We start from the raw sequence: 18,978 nt of genomic DNA on the forward strand, positions 1-18,978 counted from the left end.
ACGTAATGGTCGTTTCTGTGTTGACGCCCTCTTATTCTTGAGACGGGGAAAAGGTAAAACAATTAAATTAAACATTTTTATTTTTTCACTCAGATTGTTCACCCTAAAATTACACGCTCTAAAACGGATATCTAATCCACTTTACGACGTATATAGATCCACCAGTGATATCTCTTTTCCCCAAACATTAGACGAAGTTGCGTTGTTTACAAAAATTTATTCATACAAACTTTACACACTTTTATATAACAATTGTAACGTCCTAGTTAACGATGTCATGTGTGTAGTCATACTTTGATTAAATTAAGTTTAATATTCAATTAAACACAATAAGTTCTTCAAGACTGACAACTATTGAGATCATCACAGCTTTCGCAACAAAATATGATTAATTGTAGTAAGGCTATTGGCGTTTTCTGAAAACGACACAAAAGAGTTAGCTAGAGGGGATGACTGGTGATGTTTGCAGCTAGCCAATGAACGTTAAATCTACTGAGATCAAAAGAGAGACAGGTGGAGAGGAAGGGGGAAGAGGGTGAAACTGGAGCCTACTTCATAACCACAATGGGGACACACACAGCAACAACTGCCTAAAAACTACCAGCGAACAAAGAGTTAAGACTAAAAATGCAAGCCGATGAGTTGCAGCATTGTAGGGCCACTGAAATAGCCATCTGTGATTGGTGGCGATTTAAAAGGCGAGGGAAGGCACGAGAGCTGCCCACTGCATCCTGCGTCACACTGCCTGAGAGGAATGCAAACTGAAGGTAGGAGTGACGTCACCCACTGAGCTCTGGCAGAGATGGGAGACTGCCTAGGTGTGCGTAACACTGTCTGCAATGAGCAGCGACTGGTGTGGGCCAGGCAATGAGGGGAGGGGCTGGGGGTGCAGACTCGATCCCGCCGAGGCGGTGATAAACGACTCGTCCCTTTGGTCAGGAGCACGAAAGACCCGGTATCATTTACCGTCTCTCGGGGTATTTTTTTTTTTTTTTTAGTTTTCTATTTTGAAAGCAACGGCACTGTTTTCTTCTAGAAGAATTTTAGTGAATGGAAATGTAACAAAATAAACACAAACGCTCACACGCACGCATACACAACCACCGCACGCGCAAGCATACATTTTACGTGTCTATATGTACGCGGTCATGTGCATAGTTACATAAATACGTGTGTGTATGTTTATAAAACAACCAAGTATAAACATATATACACATATCTTTTATACACACATGTACGCACCCATACAAACATATGTACATGCATACATATGTATCAGCATGTTTGTGTTTATACGCGCACACACATGTATTCATGTATACATTATGCATGTATTTACATATATGTTCACACATAAGCAGGTGTGCATGTATATATACACTTATGTATACATATGACCAAATGGCCATGTGTGTACATGCATATAAACACGCACTTGTTTGTGTGTGCGTGTATAGACAAATAGATGTGTCAATATATACATTGATATGTTTATATGGTCCTCTGTGGACATTGCCAATATGAAAGATAGGAGTCTTCCCTATTAATGTCCGTGACTGCATTTTATTTAAATAATATTTTTCACCAAAGACTACGGTATGATTTAAACATATTTAAAATGGTATTGTCTACGATTAGTAGTGAACGAAAATTGAACATGCTAAATAACAACCTTTGTTTTATGGAATATATATATTTGTTTTTTTTACTTTACAATAAGCCATAATGTAGAAAAATACATTTTGTTTTTACTTACAACTCAATGAACAAAGAACAAAAACTGTTTTGTCGTAGTGCATACGTATTTAGTGATATAGCTACAACAGGGGTCTCCTAAACGTGTACAGTAAGAACTTGCATAAATCAAAACAGAGGAATCAGTGGAAATCTGCGTTTGTACAGTTCTTAAAAACAATAATGATGCATAAGAGCGTAAAACACATTGGGGGGAGACGTGGGGCAACAGAAACATGAAGCGGGCCGGGGTCCGGACAGCTCACAGAGGCGAGCATCGGGGCGGGCGGGTTCACGGAATGAGAAGCATGGACAGCACTGGAGAGTAACACGTTGTACTTTGCACCAAGTTCCTATATCGAGCTGTCAAGGCCAATTGAGTGCTGGGCCGGAAGTGGTCGCTGTTCTATGTGTGGTCACCCGGGGCGCCTAAACTTGATTGGAGGGACTATCGTCTGTGGGTGTGGCCAGGGTGGGGGCGTTGTCATGGTATTACTTGCACGCCTCCGTGTTTGTGCTACTGTGTCAGCTCATAGACCCCATGGAGGGCGGAGCTGGTTTCTTTTATCGCCCCTGGAGTTAACATGGTCTATTCCGGGTCAGTGGGTGTTCAAAGGAGATACTAGTACACATTCGTGGAACCAGGGAAAAAGATAGGTGCCGGGGGCATTGAGTCAAGCTGAGCGGGGCAGTTCCCCTTGGGATAGGAGACTTTGCTGAGGCTCCCCGGGTGTGTGAATTCTACAGGCGTCACTACCGCCGCGTAGCAGGGCATCAAAGCTATGTCCGGGAGCAAACAGGCAGTCCTAATGTCTTAAACCCTGTCTTGGACAAAAATACTATCTTTTGGATTCTACTTACAAAAATAGGCGTCATATTCAAAAACAATGATTGTCCTTTTTCTATTTATTTTATACAAAAACATAAACAGCTCAGGCGAATTTATTTCTTCACGTGCACACTTTATATGCATTGTTCTTTCTTATTTATATATATTTATATATATATCATATATAACTCAATGATTGGTCCACAAAGTAGATCTGTGCGTTCTCTAGTGCGTTTGTACAAAAAGAAAAACAATATTGTTATCAAAATATTCATTTAATGGCTTTACTTCATACATAAATACATGTTTGGAGATAACACAGGAGCGATGATTGTTCAGTCAGTTTGGAGATGACTCTGGTTTTGGGGCTGTGTACACAGGGTGGCTGTCTGCTCATCGCTACAAGTATGCTACGCGCCGTCCTTTGTTTTTAATTCTTTGTTTATACCTTTTGCCCAGGACGGCTGCCAAGTACTTCTTGACGGCCATCTGCTTCCGGTAGCGGCTGTAGCTGTCGGTGAAGATGCCGTCCGAGTGCCGTTTGGAGAGCGGGTCGGAGTCCTGCTCCAAGCTGCTGCTGGCCGCCCTGCGGATGGGAGGAAGCAAGGGCTTGGTTACAAATAACTCTGCAAGTTCCTTCCTGTAGTTCCCCCACCCCTTGTCTGACAGTCTTCCACCTTCTACTCTCTGACTCCTCCTACTTTTACCCACCCTCGTACCAGCTGTGTGTGTACCCTCCCAGCCTCACCCCTTCTACCTTCTCTTGGGAGCTTCCTACTTTCTGGCTCTGAAATCTACTCTCTGTCCCTGGATGACTCAGTACTCCTGTCTGGCTCCTCCTACTTCCTAGCCCCGCCCCCTCGTTCTGTCAACGGCCAACACTTTGCTGTCTCCCTTTTTTTCCTGTCTCTGCCCAATACTTTCTTCAAGAAGCTTCCTGTGTTCCGTCTCTGCTTCATTCCTTCTGCTTTGCGTCTAGTATTCCGTCTCACGCTTGGACCTGTTGTCTCACGCATGTTACTTTCTCTCTCCGCTTCCTATCTGAAGGCTCATACGTTCTGTCACTACGCAATAATGTAGTGCCTAATGTAATGTGCCTGAATGTGTGTTTGCGCTTGTGATAGCAGCCCTTCCAGACGTCAGTCTCATCTGTCACTACCAACACTGAAGTGTGAATCGCTTAAATACAGTCACGCGAGTTCAAAGGCCCTCGCCACGGCCGTCAATTTCAACCCCAGACCCTACCACCAAAGCATTGATCAGTGAAGCCGAGTGACAATAAAACCAATCACAGAGCTGCCTTATCGACCGATTCTTTAGCATGCCAAGGACAGCAGCGCATCCACCAGTCGTTAACGAATGCCCAGTAGTCATCACTGAGGAACATTACCCATATGTTGTTATATCAGACACTGCACTACAAATCCAGCCAGCGCGGCCACATGGGAGCTACTCAATGCACCGCTAGCTACTATAAATCCCACCACCTGCCTACATTGCCAATCACGGCAGCACACAGCGATGTGACACTGTCATTGTTACTGCACATTGGCAAACACCACTCTTCGGTTTCAGCTGCTAATTAATTTTAGTAGCGCTAGACCATTTCAGCACAGTACCAACACAGGTAACACATTTCTGCAGTACAACATCACCCCCGCTGCAATCCTACCACGAAAGGCGACAGTGAAATGTCAACCATTTAACCATTTTGTCCCAACAGTAAAATTCCAGACACTGTATGACTATATCAAACGCAGCAGTGACATATCAACTGCTCCTGTACAGTGCTTACTCCTGCAGTAGATACACCACAAGCAGACTAAAACCAACCACTCGAGTAGAATAACCATTGCTACAGCATACTAACAGTTGATTCTCTACAAGGCCATTCACTCTGGGGCATTATTATCAGCCATTAAGGAACCCTTTAACCACCAAAAGAACATTCCAGGCACCAAACTGCAGCATCAATCACCCAAGTGAAAAGTTAACAAATACAGCAAAAATGGCACCTCAAAAGGAAAACATATATAACAGAGGACAAAACTAACCACTGCTATCGTGCTCTAACAGTTAATACTCCACTTTAGTCAATGCCACACAAGGGCATGAATTGCAGTGCATAATAATAGCATTACAATACCGACGTCTACAGTGCAAATAAAGCCACCGGATCGGATGCCAGCTACTCAATCATGGTCTCAATTGTGACTGCGTCCTTCTCACCCTCCAGTTTAAAGACCATCATCTACGACTAGTCAGTCACCTAGCTCTAATGGCAGAAGCCCAACAAGTCAACTCGCTGTGAACCAGCCACACTCCAAACAACTCAGCGTATGCACTGCCCTACCATACCAATGAGTGAACCAGCCACACTCCAAACAATTCACCCGTTTACTGCCTAAAATACCTATGTGTGAACCAGCCACACTCCAAACAACTCAGCGTATGCACTGCCCTAAAATACCTATGTGTGAACCAGCCACACTCCAAACAACTCAGCATATGCACTGCCCTAAAGTAGCAATGTGTGAACCAGCCACACTCCAAACATTTCACCCGTTTACTGCCCTAAAATACCAATGTGTGAAACAGCCACACTCCAAACAACTCAGCGTATGCACTGCCCTACCATACCAATGAGTGAACCAGCCACACTCCAAACAATTCACCCGTTTACTGCCCTAAAATACCTATGTGTGAACCAGCCACACTCCAAACAACTCAGCATATGCACTGCCCTAAAGTAGCAATGTGTGAACCAGCCACACTCCAAACAATTCACCCGTTTACTGCCCTAAAATACCTATGTGTGAACCAGCCACACTCCAAACAACTCAGCGCATGCACTGCCCTACAATACCAATGAGTGAACCATCCACACTCCAAACAATTCACCAGTTTACTGCCCTAAAATACCTATGTGTGAACCAGCCACACTCCAAACTACTCAGCGCATGCACTGCCCTACAATACCAATAAGTGAACCAGCCACACTCCAAACAATTCACCCGTTTACTGCCCTAAAATACCTATGTGTGAACCAGCCACACTCCAAACAACTCAGCGCATGCACTGCCCTACAATACCAATGAGTGAACCATCCACACTCCAAACAATTCACCAGTTTACTGCCCTAAAATACCTATGTGTGAACCAGCCACACTCCAAACTACTCAGCGCATGCACTGCCCTACAATACCAATAAGTGAACCAGCCACACTCCAAACAATTCACCCTTTTACTGCCCTAAAATACCAATGTGTGAAACAGCCACACTTTAAACTACTCAGGGTATGCACTGCCCTAAAGTAGCAATGTGTGAACCAGCCACACTCCCAACAACACAGCGTATGCCCAGCCCTAAAATACCAATGTCTAACCCAGTCACACTCCAAACAATTCACCCATGCACTACCCTAAAATAGCAATGTGTGAACCAGCCACACTCCAAGCTACTAAGCCCGTGCACTGCAGTTAAACACCAATGTGTGAACCAGCCACACTCCATACAACTCAGCTTGTACACTGCCGTAAAATGCCAATGTGTGAACCTGCCACACTCCAAACAACTCAGCTTGTACACTGCCGTAAAATGCCAATGTGTGAACCAGCCACACTCCAAACATCTCAGCTTGTACACTGCCGTAAAATGCCAATGTGTGAACCAGCCACACTCCAAACATCTCAGCGTGTACACTGCCGTAAAATACCAATGTGTGAACCTGCCACACTCCAAACATCTCAGCGTGTACACTGCCGTAAAATAACAATGTGTGAACCTGCCACTCTCCAAACATCTCAGCGTGTACACTGTCGTAAAATAACAATGTGTGAACCTGCCACACTCCAAACATCTCAGCTTGTACACACACTGCCGTAAAATACCAATGTGTGAACCTGCCACACTCCAAACAACTCAGCCCGTGCACTGCCGTAAACTACCAATGTGTAAAATCAATTTAAACCACCAACAAATCAAGCTGCCACCTTCTCCATGTAACCAATGTCTAACGTCATTGTGGGAAACCCCTGAGCCCAATGACTAATGTTACAGGCCTGCCTAGAACTGCGGTGAAACCTACTTTGGACTAAAACAGACACAAAAAAATACAGTCAACATAATGTCACGATTTTGTTCGAAACTCAGTCAATCATTTATTGGAGCCACCTGTGCACACAATAAATATGCAATGCGTTCTACCAGGCTTGGGCCTCACAATTCGCAAAAACGCACACCACCCTAAAAAGCACGCTGATGTTCACCACCTAATAAACGCACACCTGTCCTCCGCACAATGTGTCAGTCCCCCCGCGTACACAACGTCATTCTCCCAACCTCAGTCACGACCCAAGACCTCCTCCAGCTACAGCCATCAAGACCACCTGAAGCACGACCGTGCCACTATGCCTGCGACAATTACACCATCAACTACTGGGCCCTGTCAAACGACACCAATGGCTGCTCACTACACTGCGCTCCTTTCATGTAATGTACGGTAACCCTAGGAGGAGCAGCAGCGCCTCCCTCCGGCGCACATGAAGTGCGCCTCTAACAGGACGGGGCATTACCCTACAAACGTTATTGCTCTACAGAGGCATTTCATAGTGCATAAGTGGAATAAAGCACAAGAAAGAACCTGCGGCCATTTTGAAGTGTTGGGTGTTACTCACAGCCTGTGGACGTAGGCATACGTCATCAGACGGCGCCATATCCCATGAACCCCTTCACTTGCGCACGTGTGTGCCTGCTGCGGTGAGGTGAGGGTCAGAGAAAAGTATCTCAGTCTATCTAGAAGGGAGCACTTCCGCTCACCTATCTTGACATGAATAGGTGTGTGCCTGCGTGTCTTGGTGATGCAATATCTTGCCATGATGCCATTAACGATTAATCATACATTTATTGAAACGTTTATGTTGTGTGTGAATATACTTATGCATCAGGTGATATGACATTCATTCTTGCAGATTATATTTTGTGTTCTTGTTAGAAGCATATGATTTGCTTTGTTTTCTAAGACGAATGTGCGCAACAGGCGTTATTGTCTGTGTATTTATCGATTTATTTTCCTTTCTCTCGTTATCTTTCTTTTTTCTCTCTGTACGTTGCGGTCTTTTATATATCTCTTCATATATTCACATGCATCGGTCGACGGTGGGTATTTCATAACGTATGTTCTTTATGTGCTAGTTCTATTTTTAAAATGCATATTGTTTTATTATTCGGTGCCCTCATTGTTCTAAAGTAGAAATATAATTTCGTAATGGGGGTGTTTTTAGAAACATAAGAAATGTGTTTTAATATATATATATATATATATATATATATATATATATATATATATATATATATATATATATACACACACATATATATATATTTATATATGTGTGTGTGTATATATATATATATATATATATATATATATATATATATATATATATATATATATATATATATATATATATATATATATATATATATATATTCGCTCCCGTATAAATAGACATCAAACAGAAATGAAGAATGTACCAGATAAAATGAGAAGACTAGTTGTGTAGATGAACTCTATTAAAACTGATCGACAGACTGGATGACAATAAATCCAAGTCATGAATAATTCATTATGGAAATGTGATCAGTTCTCCCATGGGATTTATTAAAACGGTAACTTGATATCTATACATCTTCAGCTGAGGGTGCGGGTGATGCGCTTTAGTCCTGCTGTGCACTATACATGTGACTGATTGTAAGAGGTAAACCCTTACCCTACGCGTTTGGCCATCAGAGAATGCAGGTATTTCCTCGCAGACATTTGGCCCAGCACTTTCCTGTACGCTTTGTTAAAGAGCACGTCGGCATGTCTGCTGAGAAGAACAGATAATATGGGGAAGGGGAGAGTCACAGACAAAAATGTTAAATACCGGTTCTGGCAGAGGGGGGAAGCGGCGCGGGGGCGTGTATGGGGGTGGGTGTCTATCTGGGGCTGGGGGAGGGGGTGATCTTCGAGATTGCCTCCCTGACATACATCTCAGCTGCCCTGGTATTCCGATACACCCTAGTAAGGAGTTGTAGGTTCTAAGTCTGGGAGGCTGTAATGCACATCACACACATGTGAGGCTTCTAGATCTGCCCCAGCAGGACCTGCCCCTACACACCCCAGACTATCCTGGCCCTGGCTGCGGAAATGCACCCCCTGATGCCCCTGCACCCCATGGTCTGCTCGGATGCACGCGCCGTGCAGCTCCCTGGCATGCAGTGAGAGCGCGCGCACCGCGCTGCTCCCCCAGTACGCTCGTGACTGCCTCTACCCTTCTGAGTCCCATCCCTTTCTGGACACCGCCCATCTGTCGGAGTATCCCTAATTGCCTTCTGAGTACACGCGGCACAGACACACCTCCGCGAGACGTCAGACGTGCAGTGACAGCTCTCTGATGTGCACGACAGGATGCGGTGCGCTTCTAATGACCAAATACCCTCTCGCCGCATAGGTGTGGTTTCCATCTCTCTGTCTGTCAGTCTGCCTACCCGTCTACCGCCTCCCCACACACTCAGTCACCTGCCCATCCACGCGCAGATCTCTTCACCTGTGCCAAATAGTCACACCCATCCACGAACCTTGATCAAGCACTAGTGTATTGCCCAACTCACGCACACACGCTCACACACGCGCACACTGCATGCTAGAAGGCCTTTGGCTGGTTCACCTGAACCACCCCCTCCACCTCCCCTCCACTCCCGCCCCACTCCCTCGATAGTCGTGCAGACAGCCCCGGAGCTTCACCTCTTCTCCGGCGGGTAGTACAGGGAGTACATGTCGTCGAGCATCGAGGCCGGGCTGCCCATGCCCAGGGGCTCGTTGTCGAAGGCGAAGTCGGGGAGAGAGTTTCCGTCCTCGTCATAGAGCTCGTCTTCAAACCTGGGGAGAGAGTGGCAGAAGGCGAGGGGTAAATGAACAGCGTGTGCCTCCTGACTAACGCGGATGTGTAATCCCTGCTGTCCCTGGCAGGGGCTCAGGCTTTTTAATATAAACATGATAGGCCGAGGACTGATGGGAAGAGCCCCCCAGAGACCCCGGCCTCCATCTGAAGGTGGGCGTGAGAGAAATAACAAGCGCAGCCCATCTGCGCGCTGCCCTGGGGCCGGGCCAGGAGCCGCAGCCAAGTCTGGCAGCGCGCGGGAGGCCACCAGCTTACCAGCAAGTGCACAAAGAGCTCGGGAGACCCCCTCCCCGCCGGGCTCGGGGCGGCAGCCGCCAGCACGCCCTTCATTAGGGCTCGCTGGCGGACGGGATCAGAGGGTCGGCCCCGGAGGGTCTGTAATTAGAGGGTGAGGCGTTTACAGAGGAGACACGCTTGGGGGCTGGATTGGGGAGGGGGGGGGGGGTCCCTGATCAGGCTCCAGATATTACTGTGTGTGTGTTGCTCAGTGAGCTATGGGATGGGATGTCAAAGGTGCCCTCGCCCCGGCTGCTGTCACGGGGGCTCATGTTGCGCCAGTGTCACAGGAGGCTTCAGTGCCCTCCTGTGTGGCTGATTCTTCCAGAGGTTTGCCCTGCTCTCTGTTGTTGGGGTACCTCTGGATTGTAGCTCTTGGCTCCCCACCAGAATTGTCCTAGCACTCCTGGGGGTCATCCCACCCTCTCTGGGGGGCTCCCATGCACTCTTTAGGGTGTTCTGGCTTTGCTGGCCTCCTCAGCGGTACTCTTGACTGATCTGGGACTGCTCTCTTCCGGTTTGCCTGCGCGCTCCCTGGTGGGGCCTTGCTCGCTCTGGGGTGGGCCCTAGCCCCTAGGCGGAGCTGCTTCCTTGGGGTAGGGCATGCCCTTTTCAGAAGGTTCTCTCTCAGGTGTGTCATCTTCTGGGGCTACAGGTGATCTCTGCCCTTGATCGGAGGTGGTCTCTCGGGTCAGTCCACTCCCGGGGCGGGGGTGAACCTCTATCTTGAGTGACCTACCCTCTCTGACAGGCTTCCTTAGGGGGTTCCCTCTAGTTTCTGCCTTCTCCATGGAATGCAGTCTCACAGGGCCTGTTCTCCCCAGGGTCCGCCTCCCCTCAAGGTTTCCCCTGCAGGGCCCCCCCTCAGGGCATGCTCCCCCCTGACGGGCCGGGCTCTGTAGTCGGCGGGATGTAGGTCACAGCGAGCTATTTCTGTCGGCCTAGCTCTGGCAGGCGCGTTAATAATAGATGATTAGAAAGTGTTTCTTTCTTGCTAATTCCGGCGCTCGGTGGAGCCGCGCCCCCAGAGGTCCAGGCTTGAGGTGGAGACCCTGGCGGGGAAGGGCGTGTGCAGCTGGACTCAACACAAGCAGTATCTGTGCTCTTCAGTGTCAGTGCCAGCCATCAAGGCTCGCCTGCGGTCACACGATACTATGAGAGCCCAATGCACAGAGCCAGCGCATTTCACAATTTGTAGTAGATATACATAACTGGCCTGTGTGGTGGAGAGGCTGACTGGGTTAGAATCCAGGTGGACTGACATAGTCAACGAGGATGGATATAGATAGATAGATAGATAGATAGATAGATAGATAGATAGATAGATAGATAGATAGATAGATAGATAGATAGATAGATAGATAGATAGATAGATAGATAGATAGATAGATAGATAGATAGATAGATAGATAGATAGATAGATAGGTAGGTAGGTAGGTAGGTAGGTAGGTAGGTAGGTAGGTAGGTAGGTAGGTAGACAGACAGACGGAAAGATGGACAGATGGATAGATAGATAGATAGATAGATAGATAGATAGATAGATAGATAGATAGATAGATAGATAGATAGATAGATAGATAGATAGATAGATAGATAGATAGATAGATAGATAGACTGTGATAATGAGCTATTTGCACAATCTCGCCGCCTGCTTCCCGTCACATTTGCCTCACATGAAGCCACAATACAAAAAAGATAAATGAACATGCTTTGAATTTGCACAATTTATTCTCCTCAATGTGGTTAAAAATTGAACGAATACTGTCTATTACGAAGCCTAGTTTGAGGAGAAAATACCCAGAGGGTGATAAAAAGGAGAGCGAAATATTTCAGCTTCAGATGAAGACATCACCATTTCTATCACCCACAGGCTGCAAATAACCCGCGTAAATACGAGTCAAGTCGCATTCGCGCCTAGTGGAGGTGTCAGCACCCGCTGCACACCCGGTTGTGAATGAGGAATAACGTGCGAACGGGAGCTTCGTGTACAATTACTATTTGTGTGCAGGTTTTCAGGGGTTTCATCTGGTGATAATAGCACCTGCACGTCTCGAAAACGCTCAACCTGCGCTCACCCTCCAGATGCTGAAAACAAGTCATCTCATCAGAAAGGGCGATTAAGATGCGCGCAGCGTTCCCGTGTACCATTAAAAATTCAGGTCTTGGTTAAAGCTCGCGTCAAGAGAGGGCTCGAAGGGCTTCATGCGTGAAGATGTATGTTGTATTAAAAGACAAAGGCTTTCCCCTGAAACGGGGGTCGCGCAGCCCCCCCCCCCCCCCCCCCTCCGCGCCATGGATAGTTAAGGAAGCCCCTTTGTTTCACGGACTTGACGTGCGTGTCCTCTCACCCCCCAGGCACCATTCAGCCACGAACAGCCTTCCTCGAGCCCCTTGGCGCCTCCCTTCTGAAAGAGCCGGTATCTTGCACCCTTCCCGCCACAGATCTCAAAACCTGGGCCTAACTAGGGCGTCCAGAGCGCCATTGGCAGTTTTATTTACTTAATATCCGACGAATCGGACGAGAAATCTGAAAGGCGGCAGAGATTCTGTAAAACGCACTTGCTGGGGTCCTTGGAACGTGCCTTCTGCATCACAAGTGCCTCGTTGATGTGATTAAAATCGGCCAGCGTTGGCCCCTGCTGCCAGGAGTCCCTGCGGACTTGGGGCAGACATGTGTGTTGATTTAACGCACTGCACTCCCGAGGTTGTCAATCGTGGGAAACCAATTAAGCGGCCACTGTCTGTGACGGGTCCACAGGACCACCACAGGGCAACATCACTCAGAAAGCCAAGTGGCCTCGACGCCGCCTGTCCCTGCACGGGAAGGTACCAGGCGACTCCAACATTCGTTTTCAGTTTCCTCCGGCTCAGGGCGCTACGGCGTGGGGTCTTTCTCACACGAGCCGCAGCCGTGGCATGAACCCGAGGTCCATTTCAGCACCTCAGGATCTGCTCGGTCTCCTTCAGAGACCCTCAATTCTTACATCAAATGGAAACACATTGGCAAAGACATGTTGGTAGAGTTCCGCGGGCGAGAATGAACGTTGATCCCCCATTTCGCATTTTCTACCATGCTCTATAACGGGTTTATAGGAAAACGCCCTTAACCCTCTGCTCCTGGTATTCCTTGCATTGAATTGTCCCGCTCTCTTCTCTCCCCAGTGGGTACAGTCTCTAAAAACAACAAAACTGAGACCTGGCCCAGGTCACGCCGGCAGCGGAGCGCGAGGCACCTACCTTAGCGTGGGGAACTTGAGGGCCGCAGGTGTGCAGTGGACGCTGGCGTGCATGATGATTCCATAGGCGACCAGCAAGGCGAGCAGCGCTCGGCAGCACATGGCCATTCTGCGGACGAGAGAAGGGACAAGGGAGAGCCGTCACTGGCCACATCACTTACTGTAGCGCACAGAGGTCGCAGGGACAGAGACGGGAGCTTAGTTCCAAGACAGGACCACACAAGAAGCACCATGCAACAGCCCCACGGTTCGGATCTCCATCCTCGGGCAGTTCAAGGGCTGCCGTGGAAGCCACATCTTCCTCTCACACTGTCTGAAGTCCGGAGCTAGCCAGCCACGCGCATTCTTTAAGTTCCTTACCATCAAACTCTTGTCCGGCGGTCAGGGGGAGGCGGGCAGCTTCAAGGCAGGCGAGCACTCGACGACCCGCTGGCTTCCACGGCTGGTTACAGGCAACAGAGCAGAACTCGGAGGAACCGCAGGTGCAAGAGCGCTTGAAGGAAAGTTTCAGAGTAGAGAGCGAGGCCAGGGGGGGGGCTGGGTAGAGATAGAGAAGGAGAGCGGGAGGGTTGGTAAGGAACGACGCAGGGGGTGGAGAGAAAAGGGAAGGCAGAAAGAAGGTGAAAAATAAGGGGGGGTGGAGAAAGATGCACGAAAATAAAGAAATGGAAAGGAAAAGAAACAGGGTAAATGAGAAATAAACAAAATAAGAATAGGGGAGAAAAAAAGAAAAGAAAGGAATAGTAAGTAAGCAAAGAACAATAGAATGAAGAGAAAGGGAATGGAAATGGGAATAAAACTGAAAAAAATAAAGGGCTGGAAGAAAAACAATACCAAAACAAGAAGAGTAAACGAAGAAAGAATAGCTGGATAAAGGAAAAGCCTGAAGAAAGAAAGAAAAGAGAGTAAGAGAGAGAGAGAGAGGCAGGGAAGGCAGAGGCAGGAGGGTGGCTGAGCCCGGTGCAGCCTCTTGTGATGAGCCTGGGCTGAGTTACTGACGGTGAGATCAGATCTTCTTCTCCTCCTCCAGCACAAGCAGCAGCTTCTCTCCTTGCTCCTTGGAGGCAGCTCCCTCTCTCTGTTGCTTCCTCCTTCGTCTGCTGCTGCTCTCTCCCTTCCCTTTGACAACCCCTCAGAACTCGAGATATATATATGCAATTAGCCCCCCAAAATCGGCGTGCCGGCACTGCCTTCTTTAGTAAAAGCTCTCTTTGTAAATATTTCTCCCCCTGTTACCTTTAAATGCGATTTATTGTTTGTGCCAGTGTTGCGCTCGGATTTTTATTCATGAATCAAACGGCTTCCCCTTTTTTCTCCCTCTCTCTCCAGCGTGTAAGTCACGTAATGATCGGGTATCAGGACCGACGTCATCGCCCCAATTCCTCCAGGAGCTGAATAACAATTCTCATCTTTCCTGCTCGGAGACGCTGACGAGAAGCAGAAGTTTTCCCCTCTCAGCGCAGTGACTTACTCTCACTCTCTATCTACCGTCCTCCCTGACCCCCCCCCCCCCCCCTGACCCCCCTCCCCCGCCCCCTCTCTTTTCTGTGGTTTCGTGATGCTGGGCTGTGATTTCATTCCTCTCTTACCGGTGATTAGGTTTCATGAACTTAATTAGGATGACACATGAAAATGTGAACTTTTGTGGGGGGTTGGACGTCCTCTGTAATGAGACTTTTCAGGCAACGACGTGTGTCAGTTTCGGGTTGAGGATGGACTAAGTATTGCAATACGAAACACTTTAGGGTTTCTTTGCTCTTGCTTTAGTTTTAGACACATTGACTGCGTACCCGTCACTGGGCATTGACATCTGTCAGGGAGGAACCGCCTTTGGAGGAAATTAGTAACTTCTCTGGGCACAGTGCCCGGTAGAAAGGGTGGGGAGAGAGATGTTCTGCAGAAGGTCTTGGGTGGGAGACGGAGATGCCCAGTGACAGCGCAGCCTGGGCTCACAGAAAGCTGTCCAGAGCCCACGGTGCTGAAACATGAACCAGGTTGGGTGAGCGCTGTCCTGAGGTGGCGGTGCTGAAACATGACCCGTGTTTGGAGGGAGCTATCCCAGGGCCAGCGGTGCTGGTAGATGATTCCTTTTGGGTGGGCGCTGTCCCAGGGCAGTGATGCTGAAATGACCACGGTTGAGAGGGAGCTATCCCACGGCGGTGGTTCTGAAACATGACCCATGTTGAGCGGGAGCTGTAGCATGGGCAGCGGCGTTAAACATGACCTAGGTTGGGAAGGAAGCTGTCTCTGGGCTAAAGGTGAGGACAGGTGATTCAATTTGGGTGGGTGCTGTACCACGGCGACGGTGCTGAAACATGGCCCAGGATGGGGGTGAGCTTTCCCCAGGTCAGTCGTACTGAAATATGACCCGCTTTGAGAAGGAGCTATCCCAGTAAGGTGGTTCTGAAACATGGTCCACGTTGAGCAGGAGCAGTCCGATGACCAGCTGTGCTAAAACATGACCTTGGTTAGGAGGAAGTTCTCCCAGGACCAGCCGTACTGAAACATGTTAGGGGTTGCTGGGAGCTGTCCCGGGGAGGCGGTACATAAACGTGGCTCAGGCCGGGTGGAAGCTGTCCCGAGCCCCATGTGTGAAACATGACCTTTGCTCATCTGTCTGTGCACAAGGCAGGGCGGGGTATCTGGTTGTCTCGAATGGAAAGAGCAGGGACACAAAAGTAAGTTCTTTTATCAGGTACTTATTTGAAGATTTGGGATTTCTGGAAATGGCCTAATTAGAAGAAAGACCGCTGCCGGTCCTTGAGAACCGCGGCGATGTGCGTCAGAACCGCCCCAGTGTCATGACAGCTACGCGCAGACGGCGTGGCTCATGCTGCGGAGATAGTTTAGGAGGAGAGTTCCCATTGCACAAATCATCCCTTTCAGTATGCACCCCAGGAAACACATAATTCGATATCATGCCATTTTCCAGGCTTGTTTTCTTTTTGGAGGGGGGACATGCAACCGGTTGATTTTGACAGCGTTTTACATTGATATATTTCCTGGAGCACCTTCGGTTCCAAAATAACAGACCATGTTTGAAGCAAATTGCATTTATAATCCCAACATTGAGACTGAGGCGTAGTGAGATCAGGTTTTCAGTTCCATAAATTCGATTATACTCTTCTAAACCCGGAGGCATGCAATTTTTATACGACTAATTCAATTTGTGTGTAATTTGAGAATCTTCTAGGAGGGATATCCCGCAGCTTCGTCTTTTAGCAGAAGGGTCCATGGGGCGGATTTGTTACTCGCCGGGCCCAAGGGAATGGAAACTGTTAGGGTCAAGCGGAGAAAGTCCACCGGGCAAAGAGGCATCCTGAAGGAATCCCTCTGTCGGGAATTCTGATTCGCCACGGTTATTTTCCTGATAGTGACGCGGCAGTAGGATAATGCCTCGGGAACCCCCCCCCCCCCCCCCCCCCCACCCTCCCAAAAGCTTCCCAGCCAATTGAATTATGCACAAAACGATCATTTCTCAGAATGTACTACGGTAAATATCCCAGAAGCCAGCACGTCCGAGTCCTCCCTTCTCGCATCCTTTGCTCGACGTCTGCACCGGTTCGACATTCTTCCGCCGGTCACAGTAAACAAGGCACAGTGCGACTAAATTGCTTTTGAAAAAGTGATTTTTTAATTTTTTAGATAAGAACGGAATTATAGCGTTAATCCCATCTATGTACCTAGCGGATTTTCTTGAAACAATACGTCAGTATTAAACGTGTAACTACAGCGCCCACGAAAAGGTTGCATATTTAACACATCTAAAACTTTGGAACTCAATGGAAATAAGAAGACACCCTAGGGGCGCTGACTTCACATTACGTACTGCCTTCACTTCCGGGGGCGGGGCTTTTTACTCAGGTAGAAGTAGCGATACGGGAGGGCTAGCCTCTTTTTTGTGGTTATCACCAAAACAAAAAGGTGCGCCGTATTATATGTCCATATTAGCACCACGTTGGAACCTTTCCCTGAGCTGCATGAGTAAATGTCACAGTTTGGTATTCAGAATAAACGGCCCACACGCCCACACGTGTGCAACCTCAGAGACTAAAACCTTAGTATAGGCACGCAGCGCCACCGCGTGGAAGCCGGACGATTTCCACCTCTTTTCGATCAAACGAACACAGCTCTATTTCAAACCGGTATTTCACATTTTTTTATGTTGAGGGGGGAGGGAGGAGAACATTAGCGTATTTTTAGTCTAAAACTGCTAGAAATAAGTGCAGCAAGTATATTATTGGACGGGACATCTGTTATTACAAATGAGAACGGACAAAAATAAGTAGTGATATCAAATTCCCGGAGTCCGTGATATTTATTCAGCACGTTACAGTGTTGGGAACATGACCTCTGCTAATGACGGTAACCGCGCTTCAATTGAATGCAATATTTCCGAGCTTGGCATCTGCGCCCTCCTGCGCCCCCCCCCCCCCCCTCCCGGCGCGCTAGGACCACACTGAAGTATCTTTGCTGTGACGTGAGCCTATGAGTGTCCGGAAGCCTGTACAAACTCAGCTGGGGATTCTACCTCTCAGCTTTTCACATGCGATTCACTGGGCTGCCTATATGCATAGTGCTCCTTGAATGTGGTCTCAACATCACTGTGCATGCTATTAACCGCCGCATACGTCATTAGCCAACCTATAAGAAACTCGAGCAGCACACATCCACTCTCACTTGAATAGCTTGCAGTCTCCTGTGGGACATACGTGGACGCTTATTGTAAGAAATATACGTCACGTTTATCCCTCTCGCGACCCTGTTTTTTTCTCAAAGGAAGGGGCGGGGCTTCTACAAGTATTGCTCACTGTTACACTGTGAAATATGTTGATTCTACCAGGGAACACAATGACGATTGTTCCCGGGTGGCCTTGCTGAGTACACCAATAGAAAGAGACCCTTTCCTTGGCCCACATTCACTGACTCATATGTTCCATTCCTTATAACTTCTATATGACTTCTAATTGAACGGTAAAACTTTTATCACCAATTAACATGTACATATTGTCACTAAACACCGACCCCTGTATTATGTAAAAAAAAGTCTGATTTATTACACTTTTGTTCATATATAAAATGTATAACATAATATATATATATATATATATATATATATATATATATATATATATATATATATATATATATATATATATATATATATATAGATTCCAACCGGAGGTTGATGCGGCGCTTCCACAACAAACCCAGTACGCAGACACAGATGGATAAATCCACAGCCAGACTTTTTCAAGGTATTGCTTCGTCCTTTATTTCATATAACGTGCAGAGGTGCAACACACTGCCAAACAGACGCGTTTCGGGCGTGAACGCCCTTGCTCACTGTCAGCGGGTAAGCGGTATATGCATGGTTTAAATACATTGGTTGTTTGTTCAAAAACGCGCCAAAAAACCTCATTCAGTAACATGGAACTAAAAAGAGGACTGAGGCTACAACCTTTTACACTATATGTGATTAGTGGTTCGGCCATATCACAATGGAGCCAAGCTAGAAATTTTTGTGCAAATACATTGAAAAATATACATTACAGAATCATCCCATACTTTCAGGGACTGTGGTACGACTTTTATCAACCCATATATATATATTGATTCCGTTTTCCCGTTGCAGGGAGTTGATTCCTCATGCACTCTCGTGTTTTTCAGAATTACGCCACCTGTTCTTTATATCAAATATCCAGTTTATTCACTTTTATCACAGCAAGCCATCAACACCTTACGCGTTTCGGTCTCTACGGAGACCTTGCTCACAGGTAATCTGAATCGACACATTTTACACTTTTAAATTATGTGAGAGTGCTCATCTGTTACATCACTTCCTGTTCACTACACAGGATTTCTGAGACATGTAGTTTTATCTAGGAACATTGTTATCATGTTAGCCTTTTATCGCCAATTCATATGTGCTTGTCATTTAGGTCAGATTATTGAGCC

The 18,978-nt window shown here is 47.4% G+C and overlaps 1 protein-coding gene across 4 annotated transcripts; it reads right to left on the reverse strand.

The window, feature by feature from the left end:
- Window positions 1-216: 216 nt before the first annotated feature.
- ADCYAP1 (adenylate cyclase activating polypeptide 1) lies at window positions 217-14,438 on the reverse strand. 4 transcript variants are annotated; one of them, XM_086965607.1, is made up of 5 exons: window positions 14,257-14,438; window positions 13,022-13,129; window positions 9,352-9,486; window positions 8,336-8,434; window positions 217-3,149 (listed from the first exon to the last, which is right to left on the reverse strand). In XM_086965607.1, the coding sequence occupies exons 2-5, from the start codon at window positions 13,126-13,128 to the stop codon at window positions 2,963-2,965; spliced, it is 528 nt and encodes a 175-aa protein (XP_086821733.1). In that variant the 5' UTR covers window position 13,129; window positions 14,257-14,438; the 3' UTR covers window positions 217-2,962. The 4 variants fall into 4 exon arrangements, with proteins under 4 accessions (XP_086821733.1, XP_086821734.1, XP_086821732.1 ...); XM_086965608.1 differs by lacking the exon at window positions 14,257-14,438 and adding an exon at window positions 13,381-14,249 and having other exon boundaries at window positions 8,336-8,431; XM_086965606.1 differs by lacking the exon at window positions 14,257-14,438 and adding an exon at window positions 13,381-14,249.
- Between the last annotated feature and the right edge of the window lie 4,540 nt (window positions 14,439-18,978).

This window comes from Lissotriton vulgaris, chromosome 4_1, assembly GCF_964263255.1.
Source record: "Lissotriton vulgaris chromosome 4_1, aLisVul1.2, whole genome shotgun sequence".
Classification (NCBI taxonomy): Eukaryota; Metazoa; Chordata; class Amphibia; order Caudata; family Salamandridae; genus Lissotriton; species Lissotriton vulgaris.

Bases quoted from the DNA above. Each gene is read 5' to 3' on its own strand.
- ADCYAP1 (XM_086965607.1), bottom strand. From the start codon at position 13,128: ATGGCCATGTGCTGCCGAGCGCTGCTCGCCTTGCTGGTCGCCTATGGA. The intron at 9,487-13,021 runs GTAGGTGCCTCG...CTCTCTCCCCAG, and splicing joins CTCAAGTTCCCCACGCTAAG to GTTTGAAGACGAGCTCTATG. The intron at 3,150-8,335 runs GTAAGGGTTTAC...TCCCATCCGCAG, and splicing joins CTGATGGCCAAACGCGTAGG to GGCGGCCAGCAGCAGCTTGG.